Source organism: Chrysemys picta, chromosome 22 (genome assembly GCF_011386835.1).
Source record: "Chrysemys picta bellii isolate R12L10 chromosome 22, ASM1138683v2, whole genome shotgun sequence".
NCBI lineage: Eukaryota > Metazoa > Chordata > Testudines > Emydidae > Chrysemys > Chrysemys picta.
In genome coordinates this window covers 22729655-22750657 of record NC_088812.1, presented here as the reverse complement: position 1 = coordinate 22750657, position 21003 = coordinate 22729655, and the positions used below count along the sequence as shown (strand labels likewise).

The 21003-nt window shown below is 54.1% G+C and overlaps 1 protein-coding gene across 1 annotated transcript in view; it reads left to right on the top strand.

Moving 5' to 3' along the window:
* LOC101932962 (patatin-like phospholipase domain-containing protein 6) overlaps nt 1-21003 on the top strand; it is a 62174-nt gene that overhangs the window by 5037 nt on the left and 36134 nt on the right. The window contains 5 exon segments of the mRNA XM_065576525.1: nt 154-231; nt 10393-10598; nt 11019-11150; nt 11682-11805; nt 12713-12817. Coding sequence (XP_065432597.1) covers nt 154-231; nt 10393-10598; nt 11019-11150; nt 11682-11805; nt 12713-12817 — 645 coding nt within the window.

Below are 21003 nucleotides of genomic sequence, written 5' to 3'. Positions count from 1 at the left end.
AGGACTGGAGGGGAGCCCCCAGCACAGAGGGCAGCTCTGTGCAGCTCCCAGGTGGTGCAGCAGGGCTCAGCACTGCTAGGGCCCTGCCTGCAAGCTCCTCCGCCCCCATCGCTGGATGCTCTGCCTGGTCCCTCACTGCTGCTCTCTCCACAGGACCCGTCACTTCTCAACAACCGGGTGCTGCTGCACCACGCCAAGGCTGGGACAGTCATCGCCCGCCAGGGGGACCAGGTAGGTGCCATGGGGTGCCAGTGCCCAGCAGCCACGGGGTGACACTGGTAGCAGGTGCTCTGAGCTGGTGCTGCTGTTGTCTCTTGGCAGCTGGGGCCTGGTCCCCACTGCCCTGCAGCAGCCCCAGTGTGGAGTGGGCAGGACATGCTGCCTGCTGGGGTGGGGGCACCTCACCCACTCTGCACCGGTGCTGATGGCTGCATGAGGAGCAGGGCAGTGGGGCTGCCAAGCTCCCTGGAGTGGCTCACGAACGTGTGTGCCAACGTCAGGACAGACTGTACAAACCAGGGCACAAACCCCAAACAGGCTCTGTGCTCTGTAAAGATTTCACCAAGTAACAAGCGTGAACTCCTAAAGCACCATAACAGCCTTACCATGGAGTCACAGGCAGTCCCCTGGGGCACCTGGGTCTAGCTTGCCACCCAGGCAAGCCGGCCTTTGTGACAGATGAGCCCTTACACCAGGAACCACAGCAGTACTCAGGTTACTCCCTCACCCAACGGACTAGTCACTTACCCCCGGTCAATTCTACAGTAACTCCTCACTTAACGCTGTAGTTATGTTTCTGAAAAATGCAGCTTTAAGTGAAACGATGTTAAACAAATCCAGTTTTCCCATAAGATTTAATGTAAATACAGGGGGGTTAGGTTCCAAGGAATTTTTTGGGGGGCAGACAAAAGGCATTGTATACTGTACTGTACTGTGGTGGGAAGGTGCCCCGACTTACCCCTGGAGCTCAGGGCTGGGGGTGCAGGGTCTGGGAGGGAATTAGGGTGTGGGAGGGTGCTGAGGGTGTGGGAGGAGGCTCAGGGCTGGGGCAGGCAGGAGGTGCAGAGCAATTACCTGGGGCAGCTCCTGTTTGGTGCAGGGGATGTGCAGATGGCTCTGCACAGCATGGCCGGAGGACTCAGGAGGAGGAGGAGCAGGGGCAGCCGCGCAGCCCGCAGCCGGAGAGGAGCGGCACTTTCCCCTTCTCTCCGACCAGCTTTGAAGGGGAAAGCGCCGCTTCTCTCCGGCTGCTCGGCTGCCCCTGCTTAGGGTTACCATAATCCAGCAAGCAAAAAAGAGGACGGGAGGAGCCCCGCCCCTGTCCTGCCCTATCCCCGCCCCGTGCCCCTCCCACTTCTCCCCCTCAGAACCCCCAACCCTCCCCCCGCTCCTTGTCCCCTGACTGCCCCCTCCTGGGACCCCTGCCCCCCAGGACTCCACCCCCTACCTAAGCCTCCCTGCCTCTTGTCCCCTGACTGCCCCCTCCTAAGACCCCCCCCAAACTGCCCCCCAGGACCCTACCCCCTACCCTACCCCCCAAACTGCCCCCCAGGACCCTACCCCCTCCCCCCATCCTAACTGGCCCCCTAGGACTCTACCCCCTACCTGTACCCTGACTGCCCCAACCCTTATCCACACCCCCACCCCCAGACAAACCTCTGGGACTCCCACGCCCCATCCAACCACTCCCCACCCCCTGACAGCCCCCCCCAGAACTCCCGACCCATCTAAACCCCTCTGCTCCCTGTCCCCTGACTGCTCCGATCCCTCTCCCCACTCCTGCCCCCTGACAGCCCTGCCCCCAGAACCCCCAACCCTCCCCCCACTCCTTGTCCCCTGACTGCCCCCTCCTGGGACCCCTGCTCCTAACTACCCCCCAGGACTCCACCTCCTACCTAAGCCTCCCTGTTCCTTGTCCCCTAACTGCCCCCTCCTAAGACCCCCCCCAAACTGCCCCCCAGGACCCTACCCCCTACCTGTACCCTGACTGCCCAAAACCTTCTCCACACCCCCCGAACTCCCAACCCCCCCCGTCTCTTGACTGCCCCCTCCAAAACCTCCCTGCCCCTTCTCTGACCCCCTGGCCCCCTTGTTGTTGGCCTTTCTTCACCTAATGTCTGGTGAACTTGCTCAGGAACTGTCTGCGCCGCTGGGCAGCAGCGGGGGAGGAGCTCCAGACTGCCGGAGCCGATCTGCGATGCAGGGAGGGAGGGAGGGAGAGAGGGAGGAGGAGGAGCTCTCTCTGGCTGAGTGTCGGAGCTCCATGTAAGTGACACCGGCCGGCCGGCAGCACTGTTAGCCTCGCGTGCTCTGCATGGGGGGGGGGGGGGGGGGGGGGAAGTCCGGACATTTACAAATTCCCCCCGGACGCTATTTTTAGCTTAAAAAGCCGGACATGTCCGGGGGAATCCGGACGAATGGTAACCCTACCCCTACTCCTCCTGAGTCCTCCGACCCGTGCTTGCAGGGCCGCATTCCGAAAGGGGCTTTAGAGCTGCAGGCCAGGACCCAGGGCCCCCTTAGCCCAGGGCCCTGCAGCCCCTAAAGCCCGTGCGTTCTGGGTGGCCCTGTGTTGCGGATTGTGGGGGAGTTAGGGCCCTGCACCCCTCTTCCCGAGATTCACTGCGACTCTCAACCAGCCAGTAAAGCAGAAGGTTTATTTAAGGACAGGAACACAGTCTCAAGCAGAGCGTGTAGGTACGACCAGACCCCCTCAATTAGGTCCCTCTGGGAGGTTCAGGGAGCTTAGACCCCAGCTTGGGGTTCCCTGCCTTGCACCACCCAGCCCAAACCGAAACTAACCAACTAAACTCCAAACTCCTCCCGCTGCTCCTCTCCTTTGTTCAGTCTCCCGGGCAGAAGGTGTTAATTCTCCCCACCCCCGTTCCTGGCTCAGGTTACAGCTCAGGTAGCTTCCTTCAAGGGAAGTCCCACATCCCCACTGCAACCCCCCTGCAACATTCCCAGGTCAAATCTGCCCTGCTCCCTGCTCCGTCACATCTCTCCCCCCTTCGAGACTGAACTGAGCGGGGTCACTCTGACCAGTGACCTGGGGAAGTTCAGGGCTCCCTCTCCGGGACAATGCGTCCGCTATCAGGTTGTCACGTCCCTTCACATGGACCACGTCCATGTCATAATCCTGCAGGAGCAGGCTCCATCTCAGGAGCTTGGCGTTGGCTCCTTTCATCTGGTGCAGCCAGGTCAGGGGAGAGTGGTCGGTGTGCACGGTGAAGTGACGCCCAAAGAGATATGGCTCTAGTTTCTTGAGGGCCCACACCATGGCCAGGCATTCCTTCTCGATGGCCGCGTAGTTCTGCTCCCGGGGTAGCAACTTCTTACTCAGGTACACGATGGGGTGTCTCTCCCCCTTTTCATCCTCCTGCATTAACACCGCCCCCAGTCCTGTGTCTGAGGCGTCGGTGAACACCATAAAGGGCTTGTCAAAGTCTGGGTTTGCCAGAACTGGGCCACTGACCAGAGCCTCCTTCAGCGCCCGGAGAGCCTCCTGGCACTCCTCGGTCCAGACCACTTTGTCTGGCTTCCCCTTCTTGCACAGCTCAGTGATGGGGGCGGCTATGGCGCTAAAGTGGGGCACGAACCTCTGATAGTACCCTGCCATCCCAATAAAGGCTTGGACCTGCTTTTTGGTTTGAGGAGCGGGCCAGTCTCTGATCACCTCCACTTTGGCTGGTTCCGGCTTTAGGCAGCCGCTTCCCACCCGGTGGCCTAGGTAGGATACCTCAGGCATCCCCACCTTGCACTTCTCCGGTTTTACGGTCAGCCCAGCCTTCTGGAGTCGGTCCAACACTTGTCTAACCTGGGATATGTGGTCCTCCCAGGTCTGGCTAAAGACACAGATGTCATCGATATACGCCACGGCAAAACTCTCCATCCCCCTCAGTAGCTGATCCACCAGGCGCTGGAAGGTGGCCGGCGCTCCCTTGAGGCCGAAGGGCAGGGTCAGGAACTCATAGAGCCCCAGAGGGGTGACAAAGGCCGATTTCAGCCTGGCATCTGCATCCAGCGGCACTTGCCAATAGCCCTTTGTAAGATCCATGGTGGTAAGGTACCGAGCACCTCCCAGCTTGTCTAGGAGCTCGTCCGGCCTGGGCATGGGGTAGGCATCGGCTACAGTGATGACATTGAGCTTCCGATAGTCCACACAGAACCGGATCGACCCGTCCTTTTTGGGGACCAGCACCACCGGCGAGGCCCAAGGGCTGGAAGACGGCTGGATCACCCCCAAAGCCAGCATGTCATTGACCTCTCTTTCCAGGTCCTGAGCAGTTTTCCCTGTGGCTCGGAAGGGGGAGCATTTTATAGGCGGGTGCGATCCTGTCTGCACCCGGTGGACAGTCAGATTAGTGCGTCCAGGCTGGTTGGAAAACAGCTGCTGGTACAGATGCAGCACCCCTCCGATCTCAGCTCGCTGGGCAGGGGTTAGCCGATCAGAGAGGGGAATTGCTTCCAGGGGGAAGCCAACTCTTGTCCCAGGGAATAGATCTACTAAAGGGTCATCTCCCTGCCCCTCCCACTGTCCACACACGGCCAACACCATATTCCCCCTGTCATAATATGGCTTCATCATATTCACATGGTACACCCGGTGGTGGTGTGCCCGGTTTGACAGCTCCACCACATAGTTTACCTCGTTTAGTTGCTTGACAACCTTGAAGGGCCCTTCCCAGGCGGCCTGGAGTTTGTTTTTCCTCACGGGGATGAGGACCATCACCTGATCCCCAGTGGTGAAGGCGCGGGCCCGTGCTGTGCGGTCATACCAGACCTTCTGCTTCCTCTGGGCTCTGGCCAGATTCTCCCTGGCCAGGCCCATGAGCTCGGCAAGTCGTTCCCGGAAGGTCAGGACATACTCCACCACCGACTCTCCGTCAGGAGTGGCCTTCCCCTCCCATTCGTCTCTCATCAGGTCCAGGGGCCCCCTTACCCGCCTTCCATATAGCAGTTCGAAAGGCGAAAACCCGGTAGACTCCTGGGGTACCTCCCTGTACGCAAACAGCAGGTGAGGTAAGTACTTGTCCCAGTCCTGCGGGTGCTGATTCATAAATGTTTTCAGCATCATTTTTAGCGTCCCATTGAACCTCTCCACCAGCCCGTTGGATTGGGGGTGATATGCTGAGGCCCAGTTGTGCCGGACCCCACATCTCTCCCACAAGCACCGGAGTAGGGCCGACATGAAGTTGGACCCTTGGTCCGTCAAGACTTCCTTGGGGAACCCCACTCGGCTGAAAATGGTCAGCAGCGCATCCGCCACAGTGTCTGCTTCAATGGACGATAAGGGCACTGCCTCGGGGTAGCGGGTGGCGAAATCTACCACCACCAGGATGTATTTCTTCCCAGACCGGGTCGTCTTGCTGAGAGGTCCCACTATGTCTATGGCCACCTTCTGGAAAGGCTCCTCTATGATGGGCAAAGGTCTCAATGCTGCCTTCCCCTTGTCCCGGGCCTTCCCCACCCTCTGGCAGGGGTCACAGGATCGGCAGTACTGCCGGACGTTGGTGAAGACCCCGGGCCAGTAAAAGTTCTGTAGCAGCCTCTGCCTGGTGCGCCGGATCCCCTGGTGCCCTGCGAGAGGGATGTCATGGGCCAGGTACAGTAGCTTGTGGCGAAACTTCTGGGGAACCACCAGCTGCCTCCTGATCCCCCACGACTCCACTTCCCCCGGGGGAGCCCACTCTCGGTACAGGAACCCCTTCTCCCACAGGAACCTCTCCTTGCATCCTCTCCTCATGGTCTGTACCACACTGAGGTCAGCCAGGCCCCTTAGCTTCCGCAGGGAGGGGTCCTTCTGCAACTCGGCCTGGAACTCGGCGGCTGGGGAAGGGATGGGGACCTGCTCCCTCTCGTCGGCTGGGTCGGAAGCCCCAGCCACCCCGCGGCCTGTCCTTGGGTGTTCCCTCCCCACCCGGGAAGGGTTCGGTGCCTCCGGTGGGACATCCTTCCCAAGGTCAGGGCGTAGTGCCCCTCGCCGGCTCTGGCTACGGGTCACGACTAAGGCGGTCTGGGGGCTGCTTGGCCAGTCCTCTAGGTCCCCCCCCATCAACACCTCAGTGGGCAAATGGTGGTGCACTCCCACGTCCTTGGGGCCCTCCTTGGCCCCCCATTTCAGGTGTACCCTCGCTACGGGAACCTTGAATGGGGTCCCGCCCACCCCGGTCAGGGTCAGGAAGGTGTTGGGCACCACCCGATCTGGGGCCACCACCTCGGGCCGGGCCAGTGTCACCTCTGCACCCGTGTCCCAGTATCCATAAACTTTCTTCCCATCCACCTCCAGGGGAACAAGGCACTCGCTCCGCAGGGACAGCCCCGCGCCAACCCTGTAAACGGAGAACTTTGAATCCGGAGCATCTGGCCCCCCAGAGAAGCTGGCCGGGGGCCCTTCTCTCTCTTGAGCAGTTGATAAGCTGCCAGCCCCTCTTGCGTGGGAAGCCTGCCCCTCGTCCGTCTGGGCCTCTACCAAGTTAACCCGGTGCGGGTTCGGTCTGCTCAGTCTGTCCTTGAGCTTGGGGCACTGGGCCCGAACGTGGCCTCTTCGGCCGCAGTAATAGCAGCTCAGGTCCCGTGGGTCCCCTCGAGCCGGTCGGTTGTCCCTGATGCTGGGCATTCCCCGTGGGAGGTCCCAGGGTGACTCTCTCTCTGCATCGCGGCGGGCCTGTTCCTTTGGGGCTCCTCCCTGCCACCCCCTGACCGGCTCTTTACAAACTCATCAGCCAGCTGCCCGGCGTGTCGCGGGTTCTCTGGCTTTCTGTCCACCAACCACAGCCTCAGGTCGGATGGGCACCGCTCATACAGTTGCTCCAGTACCAGCAGTTTAATCAGGTCCTCCTTCGTCTGGGCCCCACCAGCCCACTTGCTGGCGTATCTTTCCATGCGGACGGCTAGTTGCAGATATGAGATCTCAGGGGTTTTATCTTGACTCCGGAACCTTTCCCGGTACATCTCAGGAGTCAGCCCAAACTCACGTAGCAGGGCCTTTTTGAATAGTTCGTAGTCCCCTTTCTCTGCCTCTCCCAGTTGGCGGTACAATGCCACGGCTTTGGGGTCCAGTAAGGGGGTAAGGACCCGGAGTCTGTCCGCGGGATCAACCCGGTGCAGCTCGCAGGCCGTCTCAAAGGCCTCCAGGAAGTCATCCATGTCCTCCCCCTCCTTGTATGGGGCCATGATGCACTTATCAAAGCTCCGTGCAGTCCTGGGTCCCCCCTCACTCACCGCAGCCGGGGGTTCGCTGCCCTTCAATCTCGCCAGTTCCAGGTCATGCTGACGTTGTCTCTCATTCTCCTGTCTCTGTCTCTCTTCATGCTGTCTCTGTCTCTCATTCTCCTCCCGTTCATGCTGTCTCTGTCTCTCTTCACGCTGATGCTGTCTCTCTTTCTCCTCCCGTTCATGCTGTCTCTGTCGTTCACGATCCTCCAGCTCTCTCAGTTTTATCTCTTTCTCCCATTCCAGCCAATTCCGCTCCACGGATGCCGAACGTCGCCGGGGGGATCCCCTGCTGGCCGGGGGGGTCACGGCGCCTTCGGTATTTGCTGGGCTCCTCCCCACCCTTCCCCTAGGCATAGGAAGGAGGGGTCTCGGGAAGCCCTCAGCAGCCGGCTGACCACTCCCAGCTGGGACAGACACTGGTGCCTGCGCTGCATTTGCCAGGCTGCTTCCCTGAGACACAGGGATCAGTTCATTCGCGCGATCTTCCGCCTCCAGCCGGGCAATGAGCTGTTCTTTGGTGAGCCTCCCAATGCGCAGCCGCCTCTGCTTGCACAGCTCCACCAGGTCGCTCTTAAGCCGCTTGGCATACATCTTCCTGCTGGCCACTCACCGGCCTGTGTGCTCACAGCTCCCCACAGTTCCCAGGGGGACCCCTAGTGTGCCAGCCCTTCTCAAGGTCACCGCCTCTCTGCCAGGGTCAAGCTGCAGACTCCTCCGCCCCTGGGACCACTCGCTGCGATCCCCCCGGGGGACCCTGTTACTGCAAAAGTCCTTCTCGCTGGTCACACACTCCCAGGGGTAATAACCATCTCTCTCCCACTCTTCAGCAGGCCTGGTCCCCGTCAATCCCCCTTCGTTTTACTGCTCCCCAGTCACTTACTGCAGGAACCGCCGTCCACGGGGTGCAGTAGATCCCGCCGCTGACACCAGTTGTTGCGGATTGTGGGGGAGTTAGGGCCCTGCACCCCTCTTCCCGAGATTCACTGCGACTCTCAACCAGCCAGTAAAGCAGAAGGTTTATTTAAGGACAGGAACACAGTCTCAAGCAGAGCGTGTAGGTACGACCAGACCCCCTCAATTAGGTCCCTCTGGGAGGTTCAGGGAGCTTAGACCCCAGCTTGGGGTTCCCTGCCTTGCACCACCCAGCCCCAACCGAAAACTAAACTCCAAACTCCTCCCGCTGCTCCTCTCCTTTGTTCAGTCTCCCGGGCAGAAGGTGTTAATTCTCCCCACCCCCGTTCCTGGCTCAGGTTACAGCTCAGGTAGCTTCCTTCAAGGGAAGTCCCACATCCCCACTGCAACCCCCCTGCAACATTCCCAGGTCAAATCTGCCCTGCTCCCTGCTCCGTCACACCCTGTCTGCCGGGGGGATGGGGGGGCAGCTTCCCCGCTCGCTCGCTCCCTCCCTCCCTCCCTGAAAGTCCTAAGCGCTGGGAAGGAGGGAGGGGGAGGAGGCGGAGAAGAGGAACTTGTGCAATGCTCCCTTGTAAAGTCAGCCAAAGGACATTATAAGGGAGCATTGCACAACTTTAAAGAAGTATGTCCCCTAATGGAGCAGCGACATAACTTCGAAACAATGTTAAGCGGGAGGACGTTAAGGGAGGAGTTACTGTACCTCAGATCTCAAACCACAGACAATACTTGTACCCAATCCTGTAATACTAACTAAAGATTTATTAACTAGGGAAAAGAACTGAGAGTTATTCACTAGGTGAAAGCAGGTAACAGATGCACGCAAGTGAGGTACAGTCAGGTTCCAAAAGGCAGTAGAAGCTGCTGTAATGTGCAAGTTCTATACCAGGGTTCTCAAACTGGGGCCGTGAACCCTCAAGGGGTTGCAAGCTTATTACCTGGGGGGGTTGGAAGCTGTCAGCCTCCACCACAAACCCTGCTTCGCCTCCAGCATTTATAATAGTTTTAAATAATAAAAAAAAAGTTTTTAATTTATAAGGGGGGGGGTCATACTGATAGGCTTGCTGTGTGAAAGGGTCACCAATACAAACGTTTGAGAACCACTGGTCTATGCGACCTTTAGGGCTAACCCAGGCTAAGCTGCTTGGGGATCCCTTACTTATGCTTAGAAATATTGCCCTTCCCGAATGCCAAGTTCCACAGTGATACAGATCTTTCTGGTCAGGCCTTATTTCCTTCCCCCAGAGTTCAAGCTGATGGAACGAGTGTCGATCGGCGCTTGGTTCCCCTTCATGGGTGGGGAGGGGGCGTGGAATCAAAGAAGTCTTTGTCCTTTGCTGTTTCACAATGGCTTGGTTTCAATGGGCAGACCCAGCACTTTACAATAATTAATGCTGCTTTCCCCTTTGAGTTAAACAATAAGAGGTTTACAATGCAAACGCTTGATGTAACTCCAATGATAAGGGAGATCAGCATCCTACAAGAATTTCAGCATTTCTAAACACCAAACACATTCGCATCAACTTCACATCTATTCTAACAGTGCGAACACACTGGTGAGCCAGCCTGGTTCCCAACTTTGCATTTGTCAGCGTTCAGTGAGGCCTGGGGGCCTTGGCATGAGCTGGCACCTGCTCTGCCAGCATCACAGGGCCTTGCTGCTTCCTCGGCCTATGACCTCCACAAGGAGGGACTCAGCGGTAATGGCACTGTGGCGCACTGGAGTCCCATTCCCCCAGTCCCCCTCTGTCCTCTCCCCATGGGGCGTGGGAGTCTTCTCTGCAGCTCCTACCAAATGGGTCCAAGGGCTGCTGCACCCAAGTGCCCTGCCCCGAGCACCCCACCCCTTCCCTCTGTGCCTTGTTAGCCCATTGCAGCGCCCTCGCCAGGGGCCAGATGAGACTTCTTCCCTGTGTGCCCCTCCCCCGCCACCCCCCAGGGCTGCATGGCTGTTGGGCAGGTGGGATGGCAGGCCCACACCCCGCCCCGAGCCAGGTGCATATCCAGGGTGCTGGGAGTCAGAACTAGGGAACATGGGGAGGGGTTGGTTCCCATGGAATTGGGGGAATTTTATGCTGGGCTGTGGCTCTGCTGACGTTAGTGGGGTGCTCCTGAGAGTTCAGGCTCAGCCGGAGCTGTAAGCTGTCCCTCAGGTCTCCTGGCCGCCTATCTGTGGGTGCGCACCTTGGGGGCAGGCCTGCCCCTCACCCTGGTGCTGGGGCTGACGTTCCTCTCTATCCTCCGCCCCCACCCCCCCAACAGGACGTCAGCCTTCACTTCGTGCTGTGGGGCTGCCCGCATGTCTACCAGCACATGATCGACAAGGCAGAGGATGTGTGCCTCTTCCTGACGCAGCCCGGAGAGATGGTGGGCCAGCTGGCTGTGCTGACCGGGAAGCCCCTCATCTTCACCATCAAGGCCAACCGTGACTGCACCTTCTTCAAGATCTCCAAGTCGGACTTCTACGAGTTGGTGTCCCCCTTCCCTTCCTCATCCTGCGGGCAGGCTCTGCCCACCTCCCACCCCACTTCCATCTAGACTGGTGGCCCTGCCCTGGGCCAGATTGGGGCCAGTGCCCCCTAGAGGGGAAAGGCACCGTGTCCCATTCCCCACCCCCATAAACCAGCCAATCCCCTGCCCTGGGGCTGGATTGGAGAAGCCGCCCCCTAGAGGGGAAAGGCCCCATGTCCTAGTCCTCTAATCGTGCACCTGTTGCATGGGCCTGGATTCTCCTGCCCTGGGCTGTGATCTGTCCTGGTGCCATGTTTTCTTGGCTGGCTCTGTTTCAGAGGAGGTGGGTGACTCAGGGAGGGGGCGGCTGCAGTCAGCAGCGCACTGGCAGCAACGGGGCCACCTGTGCACTGACGAGCTGCCCACTCTCTCCCCAGAATCATGCAGGAACAGCCCAGTGTGGTGCTGAGTGTCACCCATACTGTGGCCGCCCGCATGTCCCCATTCGTGCGCCAGATGGACTTTGCCATCGACTGGATGGCGGTGGAGGCCGGACGGGCCTTGTACAGGTGAGTGAGGCCTGTACTGTGGGGCTGCTGGGAGACCCTGGCTGGGGACTCCCAGCTTCTCTGCCTAGCCCAGGGCACACTGGGACCAACTCGCCCTGCTGTGTTTAACCCCTTCCGCGCCAGGGTAGTGCCCCCCCCCCCCTTACTCTCAGCCTCATCCATGCCCTTCCTGCAGCAAAAATGACTCAGGCATCCCAGCGCTCTGGGCGGGCGCTGTCCAGGCCAGCAGCCGTGCTGTTTCCAGAGGGGCCAGGCGAGACCTGACCAGCTGCCTCTGACCCCTCCATGGGACTCAGGTTTTCACCTGGGCTGACCTGACTTCAACCCCTTCCTGGCTGCAGGTGTTGGATTGAGAGCAGCCCGGGTGCTCTGGGGATGGGGGTGTCCCAGCCCAGAGCAGGTGCCAGCTGGGGTTGTCAGACTCGCCGCTCACTGCACGCACTCTCCCAGCCCAGGTGGTAGGGGGCGCTCTCCCTGGGGCAGACACCGGCTAAGCTGGCTGACTCACCACTCGCTGCATGTGCTCTCCAGGCAGGGCGACAAGTCCGACTGCACCTACATCATGCTGAATGGGCGTCTGCGCTCTGTCATCCAGAAAGGCAGTGGCAAGAAGGAACTGGTCGGGGAGTACGGTCGTGGTGACCTCATTGGAGTGGTGAGCTTCCTCCGAGGGCACTGCTGGGGTGGGCCCTATCACTGCTTTGCACTCTCCCACCAAGGGTATGGGGCCGATCTCTGCAGACAGCACTGGGGTGGTAGGTGGGCCCCTCTCTTAGGCTTGTTGTGGTGATGAACAGCTGCAAGTCATAGGTGCTCAGGCCAGGCTGCTCCAAGGGTGCATCCAGGGGGTACAGTGTCCATTCCCTGCTTCTCCAGACCCTCCTGGTTTGGGTGCGAGGCAGATCGTCACCCTCTGCTGCTAGCACGTGGCACTCCACCTCCAGCCAGCGACTGTCCCTTATGCTCTTACGCTGCTGGCTGCTCCTGGGACATGGATTGGCCTAGTATTGGGGACTGGCAGAGGAGTCTCCGGGCTGGTCTGAGGAGGGTGGGGCTGGGCATCAAGACTCCTGGGTTCTCTTCCCAGCTTGGGAAGGGCTAGTGCAGGGGTGGCCAACCTGAGTCCGAGAAGGAGCCAGAATTTACCAATGTGCATTGCCAAAGAGCCACAGTAATACGTCAGCAGCTCTGGGGGAGGAGGGAGGAGCGAGGGCACGGCAGGCTCAGGAGAGGGGGTGGAAAGGGGTGGAGTGGGGGCAGGAGCTGTGGCAGAGCCGGGGGTTGAGCAGTGAGCACCCCCGGCACATTGGAATGTTAGTGCCTGTAGCTAACAGAGTTGGCGCCTATACAAGGAGCCACATATTAACTTCTAAAGAGCCGCATGTGGCTCTGGAGCCACAGGTTGGCCACCCATGGGCTAGTGGGTTAGAACAGAGAGCCAGGACGGCGGGGTTCTGTACCTCTCCCGGTGCCTCTCCCTATGATGCCAGGCAGACCTTGGGCTGGGAGGGCGAAGGACTCCCCTCCCTGGTCTCTAATGTGGCCTGTGTGCTCTTCTCTAGGTGGAAGCTCTGACCAGGCAGCCCCGAGCCACCACCGTGAGAGACACAGAGCTGGCCAAGCTGCCCGAGGGCACTCTGAACAACATTAAGCGCAGATACCCCCAGGTACCGGGGCAGGGTGGGTGCCATCCCTCCCTGCAGGAAACAGCCCATCCCAGTGCCTCAGCTGGCCACCCTGTGGGTGCTGCTCTCCAGGCAAGGGCAGCCAGGATGGGGGCAAGTTGTGGTGAAGCAGGAGCTGACCTCTTGGGGAGAAAGCTGCCCAAGAGGTAGGCCTGAGAACCATACCACCACCAGGAGGAGGCAGATCTACATGACTGGGGACTTCCCTACTAAGGGTATGTCTACACTACGAAATTAGGTCGAATTTATAGAAGCCGGTTTTATAGAAATCGGTTTATACGGTCTATTGTGTCTGTCCCCACATAAAATGCTCTAAGTGCATTAAGTTGGCGGACCGCGTCCACAGTACCAAGGCTAGCATCGACTTCCGGAGCATTGCACTGTGGGTAGCTATCCCACAGTTCCTGCAGTCTCTGCCGCCCATTGGAATTCTGGGTTGAGATCCCAATGCCTGATGATGCAAAAACAGTGTCGCGGGGGGTTCTGGGTACATGTCTTCAGGCCCCTCCCCCTCCGTCAGAGCAACGGCAGACAATCTATTTGCGCCTTTTTACCTGGGTTACCTGTGCAGACAACATACCACGGCAAGCATGGAGCCCGTTCAGCTCAGCTCACAGTCACCATATGTCATCTGGGTGCCGGCAGACGTCGTACTGCATTGCTACACAGCAGCAGCTCCTTGCCTTTTGGCAGTGGATGGTGTGTTACGACTGGTATCTGTCGTTGTCGTACTCCTCAATGAGTTCGTTCAGAGGCACCTGAGCAGACATGTTTTGTCTCCTGGAGACTCAGTCCTGCCGGCAGTCCTATTGAACCGTCTTGACGATGATGGCTAGCAGTCGTAATACAGCATCTTCTGCCAAGCACCCAGAAGGTGCCGATGGCTATCAGTCATGCTGCACCATTTGCTGCCAGTTTAAGATGTAAAAAATAGATGGACCAGATTTGTTCTGTATTCATTTGCTTCCCACTCCCTCTGTGAAATCAATGGCCTGCTAAACCCAGGGTTTTGAGTTCAATCTTTGGGGGGGCCATTCTGTGTGACAGTTGTTTGTGTTTCTCCCTGATGCACAGCCACCTTTGTTGATTTTAATTCCCTGTAAGCCATGTCGTCACTCACTCCTCCCTCCCGCCGTCAGACAATAGTTTCGCGCCTTTTTTCAGCCCAGATGCCACAGCACTGTGATCATGGAGCCCGCTCAGATCACCGCGGCAATTATGAGCACTATGAACACCATGCGCATTGTCCTGGAGTATATGCAGAGCCAGAACATGCCAAAGCAAAACCAGGCGAGGAGGCGAGGGTGATAAATATATTCTGGCTGTTGGGGAAACCGGTTTCTCCGCTTCCTTGCCGTGAGCTATCTTCATTGTCGTCATCATCATCATCATCTTCCTCGTACCCCAAACCTGCTTCCCTGTTGCGTGATTCTCCATTGATGGAATCAAAGCACACGGTTGGAGTAGTGGTGGCTGCACCCCCTAGCATGGCATGCAGCTCTGTGTAGAAACGGCATGTTTGCGGCTCTGCCCCGGACCTTCCGTTTGCCTCTCTGGCTTTGTGGTAGGCTTGCCTTAGCTCCTTAATTTTCATGCGGCACTGCTGTGCGTTCCTGTTATGGCCTCTGCCCTTCATGGCCTTTGAGACTTTTTCTAATATTTTGCCATTTCGTTTACAGCTACGGAGTTCAGCTAGCACTGATTCATTTCCCCATATGGCGAGCAGATCCCGTACCTCCCATTCGGTCCATGCTGGAGCTCTTTTGCGATCCTGGGACTCTATCATGGTTACCTGTGCTGATGAGCTCTGCGTGGTCACCTGTGCTCTCCACGCTGGGCAAACAGGGAATGAAATTCAAAAGTTCGTGGGGCTTTTCCTGTCTACCTGGTCAGTGCATCTGAGTTGAGAGTGCTGTCCTGAGTGGTCACAATGAAGCACTGTGGGATAGCTCCCGGAGGCCAATAACGTCGAATTCCGTCCACACTACCCCAAATCCGACCCGCAAAGGACGATTTCAGCGCTAATCCCCTCGTCGGAGGTGGAGTAAAGAAACCGGTTTAAAGGGCCCTTTAAGTCGAAAAAAAGGGCTTAGTTGTGTGGACGTGTCCAGGCTTAATTCGATTTAACGCTGCTAAATTCGACCTAAACTCGTAGTGTAGGCCAGGCCTAAGAAGAACAGACAGGCCTGTCACCAGAGCTGATCCGGAGCACAGAGGGGTGTGCTCTCTGCCAGGAGCTAAGATTTGGGATGTGGACCTGAGGCTGAAAATGATCCTAATGGGAGCAGGAAAGAATCCACTGATTGTCCCTCATGTGGGAACAAATGACACTAGATTCTCGCATCAAGGGAGACTGTGCCAGGCTGGGGAAGACGCTTAAGGAAATGGAGGCTCCGGTGATCTTCAGTGGGATTCTCCCCTCCCTAGAGGAGGAGAGTGAAGGCGAGACAAGATTAGGATGATCAATAGATGGCTCAGGCAGTGGTGCTATGAGGAGGGCTTTGGGATGTTTGACCGCTGGGAGGCATTCACAGACAGAGGACTGTTCTCATGGGATGGACCAAAACCTGAGTAGGGAGGGAAATAGCCTTTTGGGATGGAGTTGGTGCAACTGATTAAAAGAGCTTTAAACTAGGAACTCGCAGGAGATGGTTGGGAGATGCTCATGTAATCTCCAGGCCTGATTCTAATATTGACCTGGAGGAAAATCAAGAAAGAGAGGACACAGCAATGGAGAAAGGACCAGCAGTGGGTAGGCGAATGGACATTAAGAGGAAGGACAGTGCTGATACCATTCAGGAAGGCGATACTGGAAGCAGAATGACTGTGCCCAATTGGGTGAGGAATGTGGGTGAAGCCAAGCAGCAGCAATTAAGATGCCTGTACACCAAGGCAAGGAGACTGGGTAACAAAATGGAGGAACTAGAGCTACTGGTGCAGGAAGTGAAACCAGACACTGTAGGGATAACAGAAACCTGGTGGAATAGGCATGTGACAGGGTTCCCTCCCCACTCTGAACTCTGGGGTACAGATGTGGGGACCCGCATGGGAAAAAACCCTAAGCTTATTTCTACTAGCTTAGGTTTAAAACTTCCCCAAGGCACAAATTCCTTCCTTGCCCTTGGTATCGCTGCCACCACCAAATGATTTAAACAAACATTCAGGGAAGTCCACTTGGAGCCCTACCTCCCCCAAAATATCCCCCAGAGTCCCTACACCCACTTTCCTGGGGAGGCTTGAGAAAATATGCTAACCAATTGGTTACAAAGTGAGCACAGATCAACCCCCCTGGGTCTTTGTTCTTCAATGTCCTAATCAGGTTCTTAAAAGAAGTTTATTTAAAAAAAAAAAAAAAAGATAAAAGAATCACCTCTGTGAAATCAGGATGGAAGATAACTTTACAGGGTAACAAAAAGATTCAAAACACAGAGGATTTCCCCTCTAGGCAAAACTTTAAAGTTACAAAAACAGGGATAAACCTCCCTCTTAGCATAGGGAAAATTCACATGCTAAAAGAAAAGATAATCTAACGCATTTCTTTGCTATTACTTACTATTTCTGTAATATTAGATGCTTAGTTCAGATATGGCTTAGGGAGATGTATTTTCCCTGCCCTGGTTCCTCACTGACCTGGAGAGTACAAAGGAACACAAAACAAAAACTTTCCCCCACAGATTTGAAAGTATCTTCTCCCCTTATTGGTCCTTTTGGTCAGGTGCCAACCATATCTGAGCTTCTTAACCCTTTACAGGTAAAGGAAGGATTTTATGCTACCCATAGCTGTATGTTTATGACAGCATGACTGGAGTACAAGGATTGAGGGGTATGTGCTGTTCAGGAAAGACCGAAACAAAGGTGGAGGAGTAACATTGTGTGTTAACGATGAGGTAGACTGTAAAGAAATTAGAAGTGATGGAATGGATAAGACAGAGACTGTTTGGGCCAGAATCATTCTGGGGAAGCAGCTACCAGAGGTTCTCCTAGGACAGTGCTTGGGATGTACTACAGACCCCCAAGATCTCTTCAGTGAGGCAGATCTCTACATAAAGACCTCTTCAGTGTTTTTAATGAAATAAATACTACTAGGAATTGTGTGATGATGGGAGACTTTAACTTCCCAGAGATAGATTGGAGGACAAGTGCTACTAATAACAGCAGGGCCCAGGTTTTCCTGGATGTGATAGCTGACAGATTTCTTCACCAAACAGTCGCCGAACCTACAAGAAGCAATTTTATTTTAGATTTGGTATTGGTGAGCAGTGAGGCCCTCATAGAAGAGCTGGTTGCAGGAGACAACCTTGGTTCGAGTGATCATGAGCTAATTCAGTTTAAATTACATGGAAGGATAAACAAAAATTGATCCGCACCGAGGGGCCCTGATTTCAAAAGGACAAACTTTTAATAATGACGGGAATTAGTTAGGGACATGGGCTGGACTGAAGAACCCAAGGATCTGAATGTGGAGGAGGCCTGGAATTACATTGTCGAAGTTCAAAAGCTCTCTGAAGCCTGCATCCCAGGCAAGGGGAACAATTTTGTCAGGAAGGGTTGCGGACCATGCTGGATGAACAAGCATCTCAAACAGGTGATGAAGAGAAAGCAGAAAGTCTATAAGGAATGGATAATGGGAAGGATCAGCGAGGAAAGCAACCTCTGGGGGGTCAGAAAGTGTAGGGGAGAAGTGAGAACTGCCAAAAGCCAAGCACAATTGCACCTTGCAAAGGAAGTTAAAGGTTCTTTAGGCATATAAATAAGAAGAAAACAAGGAAAGAAGAAGTGGAGCTGCTAAACACTGTGGATGGGGTGGAGATTAAAGATTATCTGGGCATAGCCCTGGCCCAACCCCAACTCCTAAACGAATACTTTGCCTCGGGTTTTAATAAGGGTAATGAGGAGTTTAGGGGTAGCAGCAGAGTGGATAATGGGAATGAAGATATGGAAGTAGAAATTGCCACATCCGAGGTGGAAGTCAAACTCAAACAGTTCAAGGGGGCAGTGGGGAGGCAGATAATCTCCATCCAAGAATATTAAAGGAACTGGTACATGGAAATTGCAAGCCTGATATCAAGGATTTTTAATGAATCTGTAAGCTCTGGGATTGTGTCTGTGATTGGAGAATTGCTAATATAGTTCCTGTTTTTAAGAAAGGAAAAAAAGTGATCCGGCAAACTGCAGGCCTGTTAGTTTGACCTCAATTGTATGTAAGGTCGTGGAACAAATTTTGAAAGAGAAAAGTAGTTAAAGACATAGAGGTTAATGGTAATTGGGATAAAATAGAAAATGGTTTTACAAAAGGTAGATCTTGCCAGACCAATCTGATCTCCTTCTCTGATAACTGCTTTTTTTAGACAAAGGAAATGCAGTAGATCTAATTTACCTGGATTTCAATAAGGCATTTGATTCAGTTCCGCATAAGAAATTATTTGTTAAAATGAGAATTGAAAGGTGGATGAGGAACAGGTTAAAGTGGAGACTACAACCAATCACACTGAAAGGTGAACGGTCAGGCTAGAGGGAGGTTATAGTGGAGTTCCTCAGGCATCTGTCTTGGGACCAATCTTATTTAACATTTTTATTAGTGACCTTGGCACAAAAGTGAGTGTGCTAATAAAATTTGTGGATGATGCAAAGTTGGGAGATATTGCCAATACAGATCAGGACTGGAATATCACACAAGAAGAGCTGGATTACCTTGAAAGCAGGATTAATAGAAGTGGGATGAAATTTAATAGTGCATGTAGCGACTAACAACAAGAATTTTTGCTATAAGCTGGGGACGTATCAGTTGGAAGTGACAGAGGAGGAGAAAGACAGGGGTGTATTGGTTGATCACCGGATGACTATGAGCCACCATTGTTATGTGGCTGTGAAAAAGGCTAATGCAGTCCTAGGATGCATCAGATGTGGTGTTTCAGTAGCGACAGGGACGTGTTAGTACCATTATACAAGGTACTGGTGAGATCTCACCTGGAATACTGCGAGCAATTCTGGTCTCTCATGTTTAAGAAAGATTACTTCAAACTGGTACAGGTGCAGAGAAGGGCGATTAGGATGATCAGAAGAATGGAAAACCTACCTTCTGATAGGTAGACTCAAAGAGCTTGGCTTGTTCAGCCTACCCACGCGAAGGCTGAAGGGAGATCTGATTGCTCTCTATGAATACATCAGAGGGATAAATATTGGGGAGGGGGAGGAGTTATTTAAGTTAAGGGCCAATGTGGACACAAGAATAAATGGATATAAACTGCCCATCAGTAAATTTAGGCTTGAAATTAGATGAAGGTTTTTAACCATCAGAGGAGTGAAGTTCTGGAGCAGCCTCCCAAGGGGAGCAGTGGGGGCAAAAAACTTAACTGGCTTCAAGACTGAGCTTGAGAAGTTTCTGGAGGGGCTGGGGTGATGGGACTGCCTACAATGGCATGTAATCGATCTGCGAGTGCTAGCAGCAAATATCCCCAATGGCTGGAGATGGGACACTAGATTGGGAGGGCTCTGAGTTACTACAGAGAATTCTTTTCCAGGTGCCTGGCTGCTGGGTCTTGCTCACATGCTCAGGGTCTAACTGATCACCAGATTTGGGATCGGGAAGGACGTTTCTCCTGGGTCAGATTGGCAGAGACACGGGGGGGGGGGGGGGGGGTTCGCCTTCCTTTGCAGCATGGGGCATGGGTCACTTGCAGGTTTAAACTAGTGTAAATGGTGGGTTCTCTGTAACTTGAAGTCTTTAAATCAGGATTTGAGGACTTCAGTAACTCAGCCAGAGGTTCGGGGTCTATTCCAGGAGTGGGTGGGTGAGATTCTATGGCCTGCAATGTGCAAGAGGTCAGACTAGGTGATCATGATTGTCCCTTCTGGTCTTAAAGGCTAAGGGTACGTCTACAGTATGAAATTAAGGTGAACTTATTCTATTCGAATTTTCGGACGCGATTTTATACATTTGGTGTTGTGTGTCCCCACTAAAGCGCGTGAATTTGGCAGAGTGCATCCACAGTATCGAGGCTAGCATCGAATGTTGGAGTGGTGCACTGCGGGAAGCTATCCCACAGTTCCCACAGTCCCCGCCGCCCATTGGAATTCTGGGTTAAGCTCCCAGTGCATGATGGGGCAAAAACATTCTCGTAGGTGTTTCTGGGTGTGTGTCGTCACTCACTCCTCCCTCCGTGAAAGCTACGGCGGACGCCATACTGCCAGCAGACGGTGCAGTACGGTGCACCGCCTGTCTCCTGGTACTACGAATCCACCTCGCATGTCCTCTCGTCTTTCTATCTACTCTTTTATCTAACCATTTCCCGCCTTTTTTCGGCCACCGTGAACCGATCAGCACAGCTTCCGCCACAAACTCTGCTCTCCCGCACCTTACTTTTATAGCAGCTTTTTTTTAATGCAAATTTAGACCAGATTTAAAATCTGGGTTTGTGTTTGTTGGTTTGTGTTTGTTGGTTTTTGTGCTGCTTTTTTTTTTAGGTGTTGTTTTAATGCTGCTTAAAGAGGGTGTTTTTTAAAGAAGGTGCTTGCTTTTAATTTTTGAGGCCTTTAATATGTTTGCTTTTTTTTATGTTTGCTTTTTTTTTATTGGGCCCACCTGACAACTTGTATTGTTCTTTGCTTTGGCTCCATTTTTTTGTTAACTGTTGGAGCCGTTTGGAGGTGGGCGTTTTTTAAGCCTTACTTATTTACACCTTATTTAGTTAATAGGGCAATTGATTACAGAGTGCGGGGGAAGATTTTATTTTACTTTTAGCAAAAAGGCACATGGTTTTTTTTTTACTTTAACTATACTATTTTTAGGGGCTATAACATTTGATACAAAGTTTTTTACCAATTTTCTATATAGGGATTTAATACAAAGTTGTATGAAAATAGAGAGGCACAATGCCAAGTTATATGAAATACAAAATAACATTATGCAAGATGCAATGTTATAAAGATTTATAGAGATAGTTAAATACAGAGATTTCTTTACATTGTCCCCCTTTTGACCTCTCAAGAACAATTTTTGAGTGGTTACCATTTAAAATTTTTGTTTTAAAGCTATGTATTGGGTTATGATTTTAGAATGTGGTTTTAATTTGGAATACATTTGTTTTATTTAGCAGCACGTGCAGAGCATTAGAACTACCATAACAGTTAGGATTACTAATAGAACAATGATGGGATGGAAAATTATA